The sequence below is a fragment of the Microtus pennsylvanicus genome, chromosome 1 (genome assembly GCF_037038515.1).
Source record: "Microtus pennsylvanicus isolate mMicPen1 chromosome 1, mMicPen1.hap1, whole genome shotgun sequence".
In the NCBI taxonomy this organism is placed as follows: domain Eukaryota; kingdom Metazoa; phylum Chordata; class Mammalia; order Rodentia; family Cricetidae; genus Microtus; species Microtus pennsylvanicus.
In genome coordinates, this window is record NC_134579.1 from 56,368,574 (window position 1) to 56,389,796 (window position 21,223).

At 36.6% G+C, this 21,223-nt stretch overlaps 1 protein-coding gene across 1 annotated transcript in view; it reads right to left on the reverse strand.

The window, feature by feature from the left end:
- The window catches only part of Zpld1 (zona pellucida like domain containing 1), a 43,450-nt gene that overhangs the window by 16,308 nt on the left and 5,919 nt on the right, over positions 1 to 21,223 (reverse strand). Inside the window, exons 2-4 of the mRNA XM_075955298.1 lie at positions 7,226 to 7,446; positions 4,646 to 4,827; positions 3,021 to 3,093 (exon numbers count right to left, since the gene is read on the reverse strand). Of these exons, the coding sequence (XP_075811413.1) occupies positions 3,021 to 3,093; positions 4,646 to 4,827; positions 7,226 to 7,446 (476 nt within the window). The remainder of the gene's footprint in view (positions 1 to 3,020; positions 3,094 to 4,645; positions 4,828 to 7,225; positions 7,447 to 21,223) is intronic.

The window sequence follows — 21,223 nt, forward strand, 5'->3', positions numbered from 1 at the left end:
AGCCTTGCTTTCTATTTCCACAAAGGAGAAAACAGCTACTTTTATATTATACAAAGAGAAGGCCGCAATTGGTGCATGCCTTTAATCCCAGCACTCTGGAAGCAGAGGCAGGGGATCTCTGTGAGTGTAAGGCCAGTATGATCTACAGAGCAAGTTCCAGGACAGGCAGAGCTATACACAGAGAAACCCTGTCTCCAAAAACCAATAGATAGATAGATAGATAGATAGATAGATAGATAGATAGATAGATAGATAGATGATAGATAGATAGATAAATAGATAGATGATAGTTGTATTGATAGATAGCTTTCATACTTAAAGAATTCATCATCAATAAAAATTATTTGTTTATAACTACAGCTTTTCAATGCACATAGATAGTGTCTATTATACATAAACGCAAAGAAGGAAGAGGATTGTTTCTGGACAGTGTTCAGTTGTTTCTGTCCTAACAACAAACCAGAGAAAAGAGTTCAGCAGTAGACATGTAAAACAACTTGAAAGCATGCCTAAGGATTTACTAACAAAAAATTCTCTAGGGGAAAACAAATTCTTAATGGCTGTAAAATGACATTAAAATTTAAATGCTACAATACAATTGCAATTGGGTAACTAAATATTAAAATCCCAAATAAATAATAAATGTCATTTGGAATCAATTAATGAAAGTATCCCAACACTTTCTTGTACAATGCGAATTCATAATTTTTAGCATCTTGCTATATAACAAAATAATATGATGTTAGAATAGTTTGCGGCAGTGATATTTACACAAGACAGCAATGGATGTGTATCCTATGATTCACAGAATGTACAATGTGAAGGGTACAATAAACGTAAATGGTCACTCTTAGCTAACAGGGATGTCTCCAAACCAGTTCATTAGTTCTAACAAATAAACCTTAATAGCAGAGGACACAATAATAGGGGAAAATGTATACAGGGGTATGAGGATGTGCTGGAATGTTCTATTTTTTTAAAATCAAATTGTCTATAATCCTAAATTTGCTCCAAAAATAGTAAGCATGTTTATTGAAAATTAAATTTCAAACCTGGCATGAGAGGGCTCAATGATTAAAAGTCTTACTGTATAGCATGAAAACCAGGAATCTTCTCCTCCAAAGACAACAACAACAACAACAACAAAAAATGTCAGGTGAGCACGGTAGCCCAGCACCCTAGAAGCACAGAGAGGGGATCCCTTGAGCAAGCTGGCTAGCTAGACTAGTTCCATCAACAAGGTTTGGGTTCACTTGAGAGATCCTGACTCAGTAAGGAGAGAAAAGTCAGGAAGACTACCGACAATGACCTAGGGCCTCCACATTTGCTTTTGCAAGCATACATACATTCTCACATAGAGAAGATACACATTCCCACACATACTCCACACACAGAGACATAAAAGAAACAAAAGAAACTGTTGGAAATGATTGAATTGTAAGATGTAATTGGTAAGAAACTTTAAAATTTCAATATTCATTTATTTATTTATTTGGTTGATTTTTCAAGAAAGGGTTTCTCTGTTTAACAGTCTTAGCTGTTCTGTAACTAGCTCTTGTAAACAAGGCTGGCCTTGAACTCACAGAGATTCGTCTGCCTCTGTCTTCCAAATGCTGGGATTAAAAGCGTGCAACACCACCACTTGGCATAATTCAATTATTAATATTTTATTGAAAACTGACTAAAAATTCAACTTTTAGCACTCTTTCATTTATAATATGACAAAGTGATTATCTTCTACTACAGAATTGAAATTTGAAGAGATTCATACTTCAGTGGTTTGATTTTCTACTTTTACAATGGAAAAAAGTAGTCTAATTTCACAGAAAATAAAGATGCCATTGAGTGGCATATGGACGTACTTTTCACTGTATTAATAATGGAAATTCTCATCTCTGTCTCACTCAGTAACATTATTAAGTATTGTTGACTCTAACATTTTCTACCTCAACTCTACCTTAAAGAGTTTACACACTAAACTCAATAGAGACAAATCTTACAATAGAAAACTACTTTTATAAATATTGCAAACAATAAAATATCTGACCAACTTCTGAACAAAATATCAGTACATGGTTACTACATGTACAGAACCAAGTCAATTGGCAGAGTCTCTTTGCGGAAGAAAGTTTACAAATGACAGAAAGGCAATCTTCAGTTCAACACATTTTAATGTGTTGTTTAGAACTCTGTGGTGTCAAACTACAAACTTATAAACACGATTTTTAAAATGCCTTTGGAAAATGTCCTACTACAATATTTATAGCTCATTATATTCAAAGGATAAAGCACTGACTTTTAAATCAGTTGCATGAATTATAACTCAGTGCCATGATGACATGAATAATAATGCAAAAATCAGATTCATAATTTACAAAAATGTTGGTTGATAGATTGAAAAATTGATATTTAAATCAGGCATTTAAAATGTATGAATAAAAATTTTAATCAACATGAAAATATCATTTGGGGGATTAATGTTACAGTTATAAATAGAAATCCATGTATTTTTCACGTGTTGCTGCCATTCTCAATATTTACATGAAAAAAGTTTAGACAATGCTATGTCATCAATCCAAATTATTTCAGATGTGACAGAACTACCATCAGTCAGAACCCATGTTCAAACTATTAACACATTCACCACCAGTGATGCCTTCAAGAAGTTTCATTCAAACTGTGTATATCATCTGATAAAAACATTATTCCTCCAAATATTCTCTTAACTATGAACACACACATACACACACAGAGGTGCAAATAAATGTAGCTGGATTCTCAAAGTAACTATCACATTTTTGGTATGAAATTTCAATCATCAACTTTTAGAAAATGTAACAGAGCTTATAGCACACCTTTATAACAAAGATATATGAAAATGAAAGTAAGATGGATAAATGTTACCAAGCTACAGCAGGGTTAATGTGCCTTTCAGGAGGTTTTTATAGAAAAGCTATTCACATAAATGACTCCTCACAACAGTGAAAGGGAAAAATAGTGTCTTTCACCCATCAACTCACATTATAAAGGAGCAAGTTCAAAGTGCTGACAAATGTCCCATTGTTCTCTCTCACAGAAATAGCAGCTGAAGACCTAAAACCGATTGGAAAGAGGGAAAGCACTAATGAGATTTTAAATTAAAAATTTTATTTATACCCAGATGTTAGGTTTTAGACAATAAACTCTGGAGTTAGCTTGACACACTTTTAACTAGACCTTCAATAGGTGTAGTGTTTAAATCATCAAAATGACAAGCTATCAAAAAACAAGAAAACTCAAATAAAGATAGACTGTCATTTATGATATTTTATTGATAAAGTCATCTTTTTATTTGGAATTACATATGTAAGATATTTTTTCTGGAAAATTCATTTCCTAAGAACTTAAATTTGAGGCACATAGAATGTCATCAATTTCACAAGACATTTTATGAAGTTAGGGATTTATTCTAGTTTGTCCATGCTAGAATACAGAGTACATGATAAGTAATAGGGATTTAATAAGCATTAGCTGAATAAATGAACATATTCCTTAGATATGCCAGGTGAAGATAGAATGAGGGATGCTTCTTTTCACACCTTTATCCTTTAGACATAGCCACATCTAAACTTTGCTTTTGACATCATCACATACCATCAATATGCCAGGAAAATGTTCTGTATTTTTAACCATGAAACAAAAAGTACTTTCCTTATCTCCATGCACTAAGATAAAATAATAGTGAGAATCTTATAATACAGACCATCAAATTAGAGAGGGAAACTCATTATTCAGTTATTCCATTTTGTCAAAATTTTCAAAAAAATTAGGTCATTATATTTTAGACATACTCTCTCTTCATTTATGTATTTTTGGAAATGATCAATAATTCCATGGATATATCCTATAGCTCCAGTCCTTTGTCTGGAATTCCTTGGGCCTGCATTATTGCATCCATCTTCACCCCTCTGCAAAAATCATAAGAACTCAAAGTCTGGAATTGTAGAATTCAGCAGGAGAACAAGTGGCAGCTGGATCAGGCAGAACCCAGAACTATAGTGACCAGATATGATAACCTGTGCAAAACTTCAGAACTACATAAGCACCCACGACTTTTGAGCAAAGGAAATAAGAAGAATGCTAGATAGCGATAGATAGATAGATAGATAGATAGATAGATAGATAGATAGATACATACATACATACATACATACATACATACATAGAGATAGAGAAGTAAGTAGGTAGATAGATGACAGACAGACAGACAGAAAGTGATAGATGGATGGGTGGATGGATAGATAGATTAATAGATAGATGATAGAGATGATAGATAGATAGATAGATAGATAGATAGATAGATAGATAGATAGATAGATAGATAGATAGAGAATAAGTAGGTAGGTAGATGACAGACAGACAGAAAGATGATAGGTGGATGGGTGGATACATGGATAAATTAATAGATAGATGATAGATAGATAGATAGATAGATAGATGATAGATAGATAGATAGATAGATAGATAGATAGATAGATAGATAGATAGATAGATGTGTCAATGTTCCACTCCATCACATTGTTTGAGGTTGACTACAAACAATCATCAAAAATAAGAAGCAAGTATAAAAAAAATATGAGAATATAAGAATAAAACATGAACTCACGAAGCAAGCTGGGTGTTATTAACCAAGTATTCCAATGGATAACTACAACTAAATTTGTAAAGGAGCCCAGGAAGATAGCTGATGACCGTTGGCGGGTCTGGAGTATCAATATATCCTGAAATATTTCCTATCTGTACTGAGGTTGCATTTCCAGAAGCACCAACACCAGGAAGTGTGGAAACCTGTTAGGACATCAAATCAAGTTCAATAATTAAATGTTTCTGTCTGCACATACATGCAATTTACAAACACTCTGCCAGCCTGTTTAGACTTCCACTATGAATAAAACGCTCCTGCCCAAGCCCTCCTTGCTCTGGCCTTCCATACTCCCACCACCTCTCTCCTTTTCTCCTCCTCAGGACCGTTACCCATGTAGAACACCACGTATTCCCCAGTAAACCCTCTCACTTGCCCACATGCCTGCAATGATTTCTCTCTGCAGCACACGAGCAGCCTGCTTGCTTTGCATTCCCTCAACCAGCCTCAAAACGCCCGGTGGACAGGTCCCACCTCAACCCTACCTTGGTGTATTGACCACATCCCCATTTCATGGGTCTTACCACTAATTTTTGAACAAATCAATGCAAGTCACAAACTTACTAAGAATGATCCTTTCCACTGTTTTCTTTGGTGGATCATGGAGTTCCTCACTCTCAGACAAATTTCAAGGAGACCGTGAACTCCCAGAAGTTATAGAGAAGGTTGCTTACTTTTGTGTTTCCTAACACTGCTTAGCTTTCACTAGATCCCCAAATACTGCTAAAACTGAAAAAAATCATCTTTGGAATAATAATGTTTATGATTTTCATGAAACCAAGGAAAAACACAGTAGTTCTCTCACCGTGCCGAATATCACACAGCATTTACTAAATATTATTAGGAGATATTACTGTAATAAGTAATATTAGATTTTCAGTAATAGGATAAACTTTATGCATGGGCCTAACAGTACACAGACAGGGCAAAGGCAAATAGCTTGTTTATGCACAAGACAAAACAGGCAGGAAGGGAGCATTCATTTTAATCCCAACCTACTGACATAGAAGTCTATTGACTTTTTCTCACATAGGAATGTCCTCTGAGGAGTCTCCAAAGCTGGTGATATCAAAGGTAAAATATGGAAATTAAGAAAGCCTCTCTTCCTTCCACCATTTGCCTGACTTACTAGGTAAGTAAATCAGTTCTGTAAAATACACACACACACGCACACATCACACACACACACACACACACACACTTTTTATATTCAGCTGCTTTCTAAAATGTGAAGACCACACATGTGCAAAATAACATTTTCCATGCCCTTTCTCTGGAGGTATTTTCTAGGCAGCAAGGCAACAGTGACATCAATCTATGAAAGTGAGGCTTTGGAACACAGTGAGAGGAGGGGAAATTCTACTGGTCCCTACCTGTGCTCCCTCCACTAGAAAACAAAACATGCAATAATCAACTAACCGCCCTCTCCCTTAGGCCTGCTTCATAACCTCTGTGAACACAACTCAGAGAGATGAATAAACGTTTTTAATAAAAGGAGTCAACAATACGTAGTCTTCAGGCTTAGAAATGGTCATGGGCACAATATTGTAACTGCCCTTTGGGATAAGATAAAGAAGGAGATTCAAATAAATCTCTTTCCTGTCTGCTAGCCCCTACCAAATCTTAGAAACCATGTTCTTAGACTAATCAAGCCTTCCTTTTTAATCCATGGTCATAATTTTTTGAAGACTGAAAGCCATTTTTTTCTTCTTTACTGTGCTATTATGTGTATTGTGCCACTTTTATTAGGATTTATTGATAAAATGATATTTGAGCAAGCTAAATAAAATATAGTACTAGGTGAAATTTAATATAATTAGTACTCTCACCACATATTATTAATTTCAATTAATTTTTATTCCCTGGAGTGTATATTTCTTCTTATTGCTATTTTTGGTGTTGAGTGAATTAATAAAATAATGAATGATATTAATTATAAATTTTCAGACAGTGTAAAAATGCTCAAAACACTGATTTGGTTATCAAAATAACTGAAAAGAGGTGCTGCCAGAATTGCATGGGTAAAATTGGGTATGATAAGTACTTTAAATGCAAAGGGCAGTTCCACGCCATAAAGAAGTTCACACAAGAAACACAGCTGTCTTACAAAGTATCAGCGACAACCAGTCAAGGGTAAATGTAAAATAAGAGTTCAAGTCTCCCATTCTATATTTAATATTTCTTACTGAATGGGGTCATCAGGTCTATATCACCACAAAAGAACAAAAACTGTTGCATCCATAAAGTATAAGGAATATGGCTTGTACTTAGAGATGCCCATCAAAGTCAGTCTAAGAGAGCTGCTTAGAGTAGCACAGCCCAGCACATGCCTCTCCACAGCCCAGCTCCTATCAACACAACCATTATGAGAAGACAGAATTGTATATTTGGGAGTTTATACTTCAAACAGGCAAAAGAAAGTGATTTGTTTGGCTTTATTGGAATTTCTTCCTGAAGACCGATTGGGCTCCTGATTATTTCATGAAATGGGAACGTGTTTATTTATGACCTCAGATATAGCACTGGGTTTTATAGGAGTCTTACCACCAAGTTGTTTCCACAGCCCTCCAAGGTGCTGAGATTGATGATGAAAATGACCACTGCTGGGAAGGTATTGTTATTGATGAAGCCCCTGCAGTGGGAATCCCCATGCCTTCCATTCAGTGCCAGATCTGTTTCAGAATAACCCGAAAAAAGGACTGTGCAGAAATTAATCTTCATTGTAATGGCCTGCACTCCACAGTAGACACTGATGTCTCTTTCAGCTGAAACAAAAAATACATAAAAGCAAAAGTTAGTCATAAAAGCGCAGTAGAAAGCAGGTGGATGACTGAGTGCTGCCTGGTTTATTTGCCATCTCCTTTGTCTAACTCATTTCTACTCTTAATCCAGTATACAGGTCATTAAGAAAAACAGCCATGAAATTTCACCATTGACTTAGTTATTTAAGGGGAGATTTTTTTTTTTTAGGTATTATAAGTTACCTCTGTTTCCTTGAGCCTGATGTTCAGAGGATATACATGAAATGTCGGTCTAGCACTGTTGAATGACAGGAGAATTGAGTGGAGAAAATCAGTTTACTGAGGAAATTTAGGACTGGAGTAACTGAGTTATTCAGATCTCCTGTCTAGAGTGAAGCAGAACAAATGATGTGTTTTCTCAAGAGAAAGGAAGCAGCTAAAACCTGCCGTCCACCAAATTATTCAACACATTGCTATTTGGTAGCTCATGCTACCAGCCCACAGAAACAGAAGGCATTGTGACCAGGCCCATTTTATTTAGCCTACAGTAAATCATCCTGGAGAAAGAAAATGAAGAATAGTTTGCTGATACTGAGTGCAAAATGCACAGTTTGCTCAAAGAAAAATTTTGCCAGTGATTATGAATGCATTAGCTGGCCATAGAAAAGTAGAACATAGCTTGCATGGTTCCCCACGGCTCTGTTATTTATCAGGAAGCATTCTTCTAGACATGAAGTGAGCACATGCATAAACACACAGCACACACACAGAAGGAGAGAGAGAGAGAGACTTTTCATGCCTCTAACCGTTCTCCTACAAATAATAAAGAAAAATGAGTAGAAAAAGGAGAGTTCCAAGGATAAGTAATTCCTAGTGACAGGTTTTACTTTCACTGGGTGGTATCCTATCCCAAGGTTTTATTTGAAAATGTGATTGCTACAAATTTAATTAATTAAGAGATGATGAGGCCACTGCAGTAAAGTGAACTTTTGTTGAATATGGCTGATGCAGTAGAAAGATCAAGGAAGAACCTGAGCTGATGACAGAAGAGTGGAATGATGAGTCTGGAAGCCGAGGCACATCAAGACTGTCTGAACATCACCAGGCCACAGAGGGACAGGCCAGAGTGCTTGTCAGACACTCTTGATGGGAATGTGGTTACACCTTGATGCTGAATTCCTGGCCTTCAGAACCATGAGATAATCATCCCTGGCTTTAATTCCCCTTGGGCGACAACATGTGTCCATTGTTTGAAATTGCTCACTGGGTGAGACTTTGTTAAGTCTGTGCAGGAAATGAATACAGCAAGTTCGCCACTTTTAACAGGGTGTCCCAGCAAAACGAAGAATCTGAAGCAGGCATTGAATTTACAAAATTTAGAAACAAGCAAGAGGCATTTGTACTGATCTGATAAATTACCCTGATTGTTTAAGAAAAAAACTAAATACAGTAAAATAGTTTTTGGCATATGAGATAGACTGTCTTATTGGAGGAGACTGCCTTCGTTCTCGGTTGTCCAGACGCCCTTGATTCCACCTACTCTCTCGCTCTATTTGTGTTCTGATTTACCACCTGGCTTTATTCTACTATGTTATAGACCCCAAAAACTTTATTCATCAACCAATATAAGCAACACATATACAAAATGACATCCCAAATCAGTTTTCATCTGGTAAATATATAAATCTTGTTCAAGATATTCAGCAAAAAATTAATTTACTTAAATAACTCAGTCTTCTAAATAGTGTCAATAGTAGATTTTTTTGAAATATGATTCTCTATACTTTTTAACAAGTAAAATGAACTATATTTTGAGAAAGTGGATAAGTCAATGTAGAAGTTTCCATGTTTGATAATAATTTTAAACTTGCTACAATTGTGTGCAATAACTGAAAATTTTGTTGTGGACAAAAGAAAAATAGTAGGGATAGGTGTATGACAAAAATTCTAATCATTCATAGGTGGGAAAGTCAGACAAATGAATATATGTTGGCCAACACAGATGGTAACAAATCTACTTAGTTTGGGTGATATCTCTACAGCCTTAAACAACATTAATCATTTAAAAGTAACCATAATTTTATGTGATCATCTTTCCTACAATAAAAAAAAGTTCATTTAAAAGTATTTATTGAGTATCTGTGAACTACTTTTACCTATTGTTTTGGTGTAGTTGGTAGCATTTTAATCCAACTGTGCTATTTATTTAGAGCCTCAACAGTTAGTCATTTCCTAGAGGTCAAAGTCCACACCTTAACCAGCTCTGCAAGATTACCCTTGGTCTTCCACTGGCCTCACTCCACATTCTCTTCTTTGTTTCGTGCCCATTCCCCCAATTTCTTAAACAAAATGTTTTTCAGGTATTTAAAAGGACTGTGCCGAGTGGAAGATGCCAGAATGTGTTTACCTCCTAGGACAGGACTTTCTAGCATGGGCACATAAAGAATGTTTGGAGGATTCATGATTAGTGATCTAGCTGGGGTTCTATAAATGTGCCCCAAGTTAAAAATGCCAAGATTTAAAAGTGCATCCTTAAGATTGGCACATTTTACTCCATACACTTTAATCCTCAACAAGGTACTTCAAGCTTTTCTCATACCCAGGCTGTACCTGAGTAACCCTGACTCAACCCAGCAGGTCTCAAATTTTATATTTTTTCTCAAAGATTTCCTTGATCCCAAATACAAAGTACGTTCTTTTTGGTTTTTGCTGTCATATACTGTTAAAATTATGCATGCATTTTGATATTTGTCTTATAAACTGAACGTCACAGAAGGTACCAAACCTATTATATTCACCAATGCACCCCAGAGAGGAATTAATTCATTAAATAAAGTATTGGAGCAATAGACTGCACACAGACTGTGTAAGCAAGCATATCTGTGGGTTGAATGCAAGCAGTTTTGGACTGCTTATATCAATCAATTCAGGAAAGCAGGAACAATAGCACGACCCAGAGAAGAACTGGACAGCGTATGTGAGGAGGGCAGAGAAAGCCAAAGTTGACCAGGCGAGCTCATTAAGACTGGCTTTCTGGAGAGAAGACGGCATTGAGCTTAATTTTGCAGGAGTTAGCTATGTAAAATAAAAGAGTGCAAAATATTAAAAGCCAGTGGGGTAGTGTGAATAAAAATTATGTTTTGAGTGTTTGGGATGCAGGTCGTGTCGTTTCCATCATATTTTAAAATACAAAGAAAATATGTCAGGAAATGAAGCCATATGGCAAGAACAGCTAAGATCTGGGAAACTTTTGTAAACCAAATGATCTGTCTCTTTACCATGGTAAAATATCTACCTAAAAGTTGAGTGGAATCTTCAGCATTTAACAGGTTCATTAAGATTTTGCCTGATGGTCAGTGAACAAGTGAGATTATATTACTTGATATATTATAAGTGCATAAAAATGCATATCAATAAACATATTCAAAGAGACAGATTTCCTTTCCTTGACTTAAGCCAGCCAGAGTGAAGACTCACACCTCTGTTTGAGAGAATTAATTGCTGCTTAGAGTTCACTGAAAGGATGGACATGGTTTCTGGGTTCAGACGTAAGCTTGATTCCATTTTCTGTTTTGCAGCTGAAGCCTTGTAACCCTGCAACCGAGCTGAATTCACTACAAACTGATTCCTCTTGAAGATATAGCAACAAATTAAAAGACTTTCACAGGGGTAGAAAGGAGATCTGTACAAATCCATCCTGGCCTTTTCTAAAGACTTTTCACTGTCCCTCAGAGAAACACATTTTCCCATTTTCCTGTTTGTAGATACTAAAGACATCCATTAAGCTCAACTTCACCATCTGGGAAACTTGGAGAGGAAAAGCAAAGGATACCTCAAGTTGCTAAAGGACAGTTACTGCCCAAGTAGATATTTTTCCAGTTATTTAATAATACTTGTTCTGAATAACTAATCTTTTTGGAAGTGTTAGTTGCCAGTGACTGGCATGAATGAGATTTTGCTCTGTGATACTTGATTATTAACCCAATAAGAGTGAATTAATAGTGAGAGCAAAGCAGTGATTGTCCCTAGGAGATGACTTTCAAGGTTCTGTGTTTAAAGATACTGAATGCATTCAACCCACAGATATGCTTGCTTACACAGTCTGTGTGCAGTTACATTGTCAATATGCCAAGGTATTTCATGGAGATCATAGACAACCTAAGTGTCTCATTAAAAAAAATGAAATATATGTTAATAAATCAAACTGGTAAAAACAACATTGTCTATTCCATTCACCTCTCAGTGTGGCCATGCGATAGCCTGATGCAGATTTATTAAAGTCATGCAAAGTATAAACGTGCCATCACTTTGTCAACCATCTAACTCTGATTTTTCATGTTCTGTCTTATGTTCGACTCTTGAGCATCCTACAACTTCAAAACATAGTAAAGACTGACCTCCATTTTGATGTTTCTCTTATCGGGCAAACATTAATCACTGTGCTGCAATGATTAGTACTAACTTAAAGCCAGATTTCAGGATATTTCTTTCCCAGTATCAGAAGATACAAGGATACCAAGGATATCATTAATTGCACTGATCTTGGTTCTTATAATAGTATAATATAATTTGACAAAGCTAAGTCTTCTGAGAGCACTGAAAGGTGATATAGATCTCCAAGTTAAAGGTTGAGGGTGGGGAAAAAGAGAAAAGGGAGGAAGGGGAGGCTGAGATTGATATGTAAAATAATAAATCAATTAAAATTTCAAAAGTACTAAGATGATATAAAAATGAGTCTGATTGTTACAAGCTAAGAATTTGTGGCCTTATCTGTATGTTGCTGAATTGACATAAATTGACTGTGGGGTTGTGGAGGAAAAGAGCAAAGACAGCTCTACTTATTCCATATGTGTATAATGTTCTGCAAACATGTTGCTAGTAAGTGCTGTCTAAAGACAAAAGTACAATTATATTTTAAAAGAACAGCATTTTACTCATGGGGAAAGAAGTTGTTTATTACCATTATTCACATACGTATACTGAGGTCTGTCATGTCTCTAACCCATTTATCGGGTAAGTACAGTCTATGAACTTCCAGTCAGGATACTTTATTTTATACATGAGGAGTTAGAGAGTTGGCAGAGTGATGGCACATTTATACTTTGCATGACTTCAATAAATTTGCATCAGGGTAAGGCATGATGACTGTTATGACTATTATGTGACTAGGTAAGCAGGTCTTTGAATTAAATGCACTCAGTATCTTTAAACAGAAAACATGAAAAAGCGTGTTCTAGACTTTTGTTCTAGAACTACTTTTGTTCTAGACCATGATCTAGTACAAAAAAAATTACTTAGAACATAAAAATATTATACATAAATTTTAGTACTTAAAAATCATGGACTACTTTTGTTATAAACTAGAGGCTATTAATGTTACTATGTCCAAACTAAATCCTACCTCATGTCAATAAAAGATTCAAAAGTATATTTGTTGTATACTTATTAGGTATCAGCCCCCCCCCCCAGCCTGAGGATGCACCGTTACCTCAAGAAGCTTATGGATTGTGGTTCATTCAATAAAGGAGAAATTTGGAAAATGGCCCCTGACAACAATAGCCTGATGTTACGGAAGCACTTTGTAAACATGACCTATCACCTACCTTGGTCAAGCAAGGGTGTTTGGCAAGAGATGGTCAGTAAAAAGTGAAATCATTTCAGTTGTCTAAGGCTTAGAAGAAATTGATTAGGTGACAACATGAAGAGCAGTGGGTATCAATGACAATCAGTTTGGTTTTTTTTGGGGGGGGTGATTCAGTGGCTGAAGAAATTATTCCCTGAGATAAAGAATTCAGGGAAATAAAGAGGACAGAATTAGTTTTTGAGAGGCTGGTGTCTGTATGGTACACTCAAAACAAACGGGACAATAGGTATCAGAAAGAAGAGTAAATTAATATCAGATGGGAAAGAGCAAAAATGCGAATTGGGACTATAAACTGCTCTCAACTCTAAATAGTGAGCTATGCTGCTGGCTGGAACCACTCAGGAAAACAATCAAGTAAGAACATTAAATTAATAGCAGACAAAGTAATATCCAAGCAGTCCTTTGCTGTGATTACCTAGTATCGATATCATACCTGGTTCTCATCATGTGCTCTATTCCATACTGTTTTAAGAATGAGGCTAAGTTTCTTTTTTTTTATTACCTTCATCTTATCTGTGAGCAGATATTTTCTTTTCCATTAAATTATAAACTTATCAAAGGTTCTAGATTTTCTTCCCAGAGTGCCTAATAATATTAGCAAATGTTTTTTTTTATTATGCCTTTGCTTTAAATCTTTCATGAACAGCACACGTGGTTACCAACTATGTAACATGAGGTTCTTAGTTTCAAAGAAAAGATATGGTGACAGAGAGATCCACCCTGACTGTCCGTACCTCATTCTGTCTCTACCGACTGCCTAAGAAAGGCTCTGCCTTCAGAGTTTTCAGTGAACATTGGTAATCTTATTGGAATCTACTATTTGACTTCACGTTGAAAAACTTAAAATAATGCGCAGTTTATAGTGTTTTGCTATTTGTTCCGGTATTTTTACTTACTTTTTAAGTGTGCATTAATCTTGCTAACTTGTTATCTTACCTTTTTTCTAGAAATTTTAAAATCATTTACTCTTCCCATTGACATATTAGTGGATGCCTGTCATGGCTAATAGCAGCGAGTGTCAGACAGTTGTGAATGTCGATGGCACTGGCATGGTGGCTTCCAATATATAAAGTCAGCACGCCCATCATGAGTTCTCTAAGTGTCACCTCTTATACTTTATGGAAAAAGTGGATTACCAGGGAAGCTCATTAAAATACAGGTTCTGCTTCAGTAGACTTTAAGTGGGGCCTGCACTGCTCACACCTCTCACAAGCTCCCAGGTGATGCTGATGTGATAAGTCTCTCAGTCAATTCAGTTGCTAAGATACGGCTAATTATTTTGATTGGGCAGAAGCTCTTAGGAGGATTTTACTTGAAGGAACTAAGCATTCCCACCAAAGGGGTATGGGTAGGATGCAGGATGCACAGGTGAATAAGAGGGAAGTTTCAAATATAAAAGCAGCAAGAGGGAGAGAAACAACATGTGTGTGTGTGTGTGTGTGTGTGTGTGTGTGTGTGTGTGTGTGTGTTTAACTCCCTTCTTAGTCCAAGAAAATATCTGATTTTGAATCTGAATGCAATCGAACAGAAGTGTCTTGAGCCTGAGCCTACCTCTGCTTTAATATGCCAGGAACAACCCACGTGATAGCGCTGAGGAAAGAACCAGTCTCCCGTCCTCATCTATACCCCATTCCACAAACCACAGCAGAACACTACTGTGCCAAGTGGAGTGGCTTTTTTCGAAAGTGATGCATTTAGCAAAGGCAGTGCATCGTGATGAAGGGACTGAGAACTATTTCCTGCCCATGGGAGACTCTGGAATGGTTGGAGATGTGCAACAGAGTGGATGGTCCACTGTGAGCAGGTAGAGGCGCCATATACTTCAGATGCAAGGATCGCATGGACATAATCTTACATTCACAGGCTGATGTGCACACGCGGAAGAGAAGTATCAGTGCAAAGCTGACAGCATAAACGAAAGCCAGTTGTGGGGAGAAGAAAGAATGTTTTCTGCACAAGGATAAAATGCTTTCAGATTCATAAAAAAAAAATCACCTGGAAATCACCTACCTCCTGGACTGCAATAAATATTCTAATAATAACCTGTGCCATCATCATAGGCGTTAAGAATAATTTATATATCGTTCCTGTTTCTTCTGTTCCTAAAATAAAAGCAGTGGATTTTTGCACCAAGTTTACAAATTACCTAGAGAACAGATGTGTGTGTTTCTTTAACTCATTTTTAAAGTTATATTTCCTTTCACAAAGTTTTTATACAAGAATCGGGCTTTGGTACTAAAACAGCAAGAATTCCTTCAGGGGTATTGATATTTCATCTACGCAAAATACCAGCAGCTGATGAAGAATTTAAAGTGGATTAGGGATTCAAGTTTCCTCTCTATATTGAACAGGTTTCTCACCACCTTATTTTTCATAGCAACATCTGTTTCTCGTTAGCAAATACAAGCTGCTGTTTCCTGGGCTCTCAGATATTCATGTGGAGTCTGAGGCAAACTCTGAAGACTTATAATCACATTTGCTGCTCTACCTTGGAACCAGATGAGTCTGATAAACGTTTTAAGGCAGGGGGAAAAAAGGGGAGGAGATACAGGTTTTACTTGTACAATGGAAGTACAATTTTCATGTAGTAAATATTTCACTATTAAAGGGGGGGGTGGATGCTGAATTATTCAGTTGCTGCTCTTGCTGACTAATTGCTTTCTCCTCCACAATGTTTTATCATTGTCGATTAATAAGAATGTGACAGACACAGTGCCTGAATCAGTCTTTTAGCCTAATCTGTTTAAGAATTATCGTCACAGGTGCAAAGCAGGAAGCAAGCATCCCCTTGACAAACGGATGACCAAAATACTGCCCCGAGTAGGAAGACAGGAGAAATGGATTTCTTTATCTTTACGGATGACCAGACATGTTCCCTGAAATTATGATTCTACTACCTGCTCCTCAGGAATGGAACAACGCAACTGTTAAGCAAAGCCAAAGACAAAATGAGTTCATTATGTGTACTTCACCCTTTAATTCTTTAACTGGAAAGGCTAAACAAATAAACTCTCCATACGGCTTTTTGATTCTTTAATGAGGAGATAATTTTATGCATAATTCATCATCCTAGCATCATCTTTAAACTTGCTATCCAAAGTTTGTTTGGGAGCAGGAGCTTCAACACGTGAAGAAAGAGTCCTACCATTATATCACTGTTGAGTGCTAACTTGACATTAGGCAAAATCTAATCCTGTTTTCCTACTACAAAATGAGGTTTAAAAGTGACTTTGCTTGTTTGTTGTGAGAAATCAAATACAGCTGTACCTATCACTCAGAACATGAAGCCTAGTATTGGTATTAGTGTTATTTTAAATGGAGTGTCAAATTTAAAGTTAGGAAACACTGATTTGCCCAGGATTTCTCATAACCACTTAGTTCGCCCTTTGATGTTGTCAGAACATGGGTGTTCTAGTACCAGTGGTCTCTCTGGTTGTACTTTTTTTTCACAAGACTAGAAATATTGCCTAACCCCGCCCTACTGCCCCCTTCTGAAAGCAGAGGCTGCCTCCAAAACGTAGCCCTCAGTCTCAAAGGCCAGCACTCTTATTGATAAACTTCACCTGTCCAAATATAGTGTCCAGTATTTAAAAGTTAGCTGTGTGTTTAGTCTGGGGAGTGTGTATCATCTCAGCAGCTCGTGAGTCTGTTCCTTGTCATTAACTAGGGTAGCAAAGAGTTCACTACTTTCAAAATTAGACGGCATTTCCTTAAATTTAAACCAATTAGGACCATGGTGGCTATCTTGGTCCAAGAATAAATGCCATGGAAATTAGAGAAAATAGCTCCAATGTCCTAAAAACAGCCGAGGTCAGATGGGGTGAGAATAATTCCTATCTTTATTAACATTGCTTTGCATTTAGACAGCCCTTCTCTCCTTTGCCAAACTCATTCTCATCCTGTCTCTGCTTAGAATCTTGAGTAGATCCTGGAGCTCCTGCTGACCCCAAGAGAAGCTCTGATGTGGGAAAGAAATGCAGAGTCAAAGGGCAATGAGCAATTAACTCTTCGGCTTTATTTGTGCACTCTATTCTTCCACAAACCACCTGCAAAACAAGACATAATAAGAAGTAATACTCATAAAATCCTAAAGCTCTCCTGAGACTTCTACTTTATTTGGGTTTTGGGATGTTTTGTTCCTTTAATATAAATTTTAAACATGGGTATATATGGGTGATTGTATATAAGTAGGTACATTTGGAAAGATCTAGGAAAACGCCTATGACTGTTTTGGCATTTGTAAGATTGAAACAGGAAATTAAATTGGTCCTCTATGTTGAAAATTAGAGAATTCTCCTTCCTCCCTGTTCTTAGAGGATTTACTTTAAATCACATGGTGTTGTATTTTCTGTCCTCCTTGAAATATATACAGATTATTTAGAAAAAGTAGATAGCACTTGGTTAACCTTGATGACCCAGGGATCCCATTACTTAGCAAGGGAGATAACAACATCGCTATCTCCTAGACACTGTGAGGAGGAAAAGGTTTGCCTTTAGAGTAAACTTTGCTTCAAAATAGCAAGACAACTCCAATTATAATGGTATGGAAGATAAATTTTCCTCTAGATAAACATGATTAACAACACAAGCAGTCAATTACCAGGTAAAGTTAGGATGTATGATTAATGGTGTTGTCACAATCTTATACCAAGGATAGTTATTATTTGTCTAAACATACACAGAATGGCTGCTTTACTTGGGTAAGAGGGTACAAATTCTTTAATCTTCAAACTATCCATGCCATTGATATGGTACATATGACACATTGAGAATAATATTTATTCAATGCCAAAGATGTTTTCTTCTTTACTATGTAGGCACAGAGAAGTTTTAGACCAAGAAATTCTATTTCAGTGATAATCTCAACACATGATTGTCATTTTTAATGGAATAATGGACTCTGGAACAAATCAAGAACATATAACCACTTATTATTAATCATAAATGTTAATTAGATTCATTTATATGGTGCAAATACAGATTTCAGTCATATTTAGAGACAAAAATGACATACTTAGGGTGAGATAGTGGATCCCACAATTACTCAAAATGATTTTCTGTAAGTGGTCAGTAGATACAATCAGCTACTATAAATGAATGATTTTAGCATAGTCCCTTAGTTTATACCACAGGATAAATATGATCTTTTGCTGTCCTTGTCACTTTGTGGCCAATCAACACATTTCATTCTACTTTGAAAGAAAGAAATGGTGTGGAGTTGTGTGGGTGAGACAGCGGGAAAGATCTGGAGAAGTTGTGGGTGATCAGAACACAGTGTATGAAATTTTTATAAAAAAATTAAAATTGGAAAATAATATAAGCACAATAAGGAAGAGGAGGAGAAAGAAGGAGGAGGAGGAAGAAGAGAAAGGGAAGAAGGTGAAAGAAAAGGAAAAGAAAGAAGGAGAAGGAGAAAAGGAGGAGAAGAAACATGGAATTACATCAGCCAGTTTGTCTCTGCTGAGCAATCTTTAGAACAAGTGAATCCCTTTACCTATTCAAATAAGTTCCTGTCTAGACTGCCCTATCTAGCCACCTGGTCTCTCAGCTCTTGCAAAGGCTCCTCCCACTGCCTGTTTTGAGGAGCAGTCAGTGTCTCTGTTCTTCTCTGTGTCTTTATTTCTCTTTCTCTCCTAAATGAAAGAAACAGCTTTTACACTCACGGGGTTGCTATACTTTCTTTCTTTGTTATTCATTTCTTCCTTAGTATTTCCAGTATCTGAGGACTTTATTCTGAGAATGCAGCGCTCAGGGTCTAAAAACACTCCTCATCTAAATTTCTGGCTTAGGCTACTCTTTTTCCTTCACCTTAAAAATAATCTTAACACTCGCCTTTTTGACAAACCTGCCATATTTACGTCACCCCCATTTTCTGTTCACACACCAAGCAGAGATTCAGACTTTATAGAATGGTTTTCACTTTGGATATCCCTTCTCACACTCGGGTCTGCACTTCCTACTAGGAGAGAGACGATGTCACTATCCATTCTCCAGAAAGTTCCCCTAAACTACTGTTTCCAAAATCCAACTTTCTTTTTAAAGCACGAAGTATTTTTATTTTCCACATTAGTTAACAGCATCCACACCAGTTGCCTGTGGGCAAAATATCATCTAGCCTTCCCTTACTCTCCCAAATCAAATCAATCTCACCCTCTGCTGAGCGAAACAGAAACATTTCTCTTAACAATGTTGTCTCCTCCTATTACTCCCGCTGCCAGTAGCTCCTTAGTCTTTCTCTCTGCCCATAGTCTATTCTAACTTGTGTCTTTTACATTTCCAAATGTGTCTTTTGTTAAAAAAACAAAAAAACAAAACAAAAAAAAACCAGACTGTATCACACCTACCAAAAACCATGTTACAAGAGATTCGGGGTCTCTATCCTGCCTACAAAATAGAGTAAGAAAATTTCCATTACACTACATAACAGAACATTCTTGCCAAATACTATTAAATATGATTTACTCAAAACTGCAGCTCTAATTAGTTCATAGGGTTTGCAGGAAGAGCATGCTGACAGCGCCTCTGACTTGCATGCAGCTGCATCCACAGTGTCAGAATCCTATAGATTTGATAGCATAGAACAAATGATCAAATTAGAGGCAACTTGGCTGAGCATTAAAGCATATCAAGGAATTATTAAGTGTATTAGATATGTGCATAAAGTTTAATGATTTTTAAACTTATTTCCATTAGATATGCATACCAAAGCATGAAAAATAAGTTTACTTAAAATAGCCTAGAAAGAAGAGTGGAAGGGAAAGATGAAAGAAAAATTATAAACATACATAGTAAATAAATCTCTATGACCAACTTGAGATTTTTTTAACTATTTCTTACTTATGTGTGCATTTGAAATTGTCCATCCTAAAGATTGTTTTAATGTACTTTATTTATTTATTTTACATCCAGACCAGTTTCCACTCATTCCTCTTCTTCCCTATGCCCAGCCCCCACCCCAATCTACTCCTCCTCTTTTTCTATTCAGAAAGGGCCAGGCTTCCATGGGTATAAATAGAGCATGGTATATTAAGTTTCAGTTAGACTAAGTACCTCCCCTTGTATTAAGGCTGAACAAGGCAATCCAGTATAAAGAATAGATAGGCTCCCAAGAGCCAGCCAAAGTATTACAGTCTTTATTTCCCTTGGTAGGAGTCCCACAAGTAGATCAACCTACACAACTATTCCATATATGTAGAGGGCATAGGTCAGTATCATGCAGATTCTTTGGTTGTTTCAGACTCTGTAATTCCTATGATCCAAGTTAGTTGATTCTGTACATTTTATTGTGACCACTCTGGCTCCTACAATCCTTCCTCCCTCACTTCAGCAGTTTCCCTTAGCTCAGCCTAATGTTTGGCTGTGTGTCTACATCTTTTTCCTTTAGTTACTGGCTGAAGAAGGCTCTCTGATGGTAACTAGAAGAGTCACCAATATAATAACAGGAGATGGCCAGCCCAGGCTACATCTCCACTACTGTTAGGAGTCTTAGCTGGAGTTATCCTTGTAGATTCATGGGAGTTTCCCTAGCATCACATTTCTACCTGACCTAGAAATGACCTCCCTTCCCAGTCTTCTCTTTTATTACTCTGCTTCCCCATGACCGCCCCCCCCCATCAGATCCCTCAAGTTCCCATCCCTACTTCCAGTCTACCTGGGAGACTTCTTCTATTTCCTCATCCCAGGGAAATCCATGAGTCCTGGTTGGGTCCTCTTTGTTACCGAGCCACGACAATTGACAATTAATAAATGATAGCTCATGAAACTGAAAAGCTTATGTAAGGCAAAGGACACTTTCAATAGAACAAAATGACAGCCTACAGAATAGTAAAGATCTTCGCCAACCCCATATCCAACAGAGGGTTGACCTCCAAAATATATAAAGATGTCAAGCAATTAGACATCCAGAAACAATCCAATCTAAAAATGTAGCACAGAACTAAACAGAGAATTCTCAAGAGAAGAATCTCAAATTGCAAAGAAACACTTAAAGAAATTGTTAAAATAAAAATTTAGAGTTTCAACTTTAATATAGTAAAATTATGTATAAAAACAGGTACCAAGCAAGAATTAGTTACAATATTTATATCTACTTTATCTTTTATCATAACTAAGGATAATTATAATAATAACTATCTATTCTTCAACTCCATCAAAGGA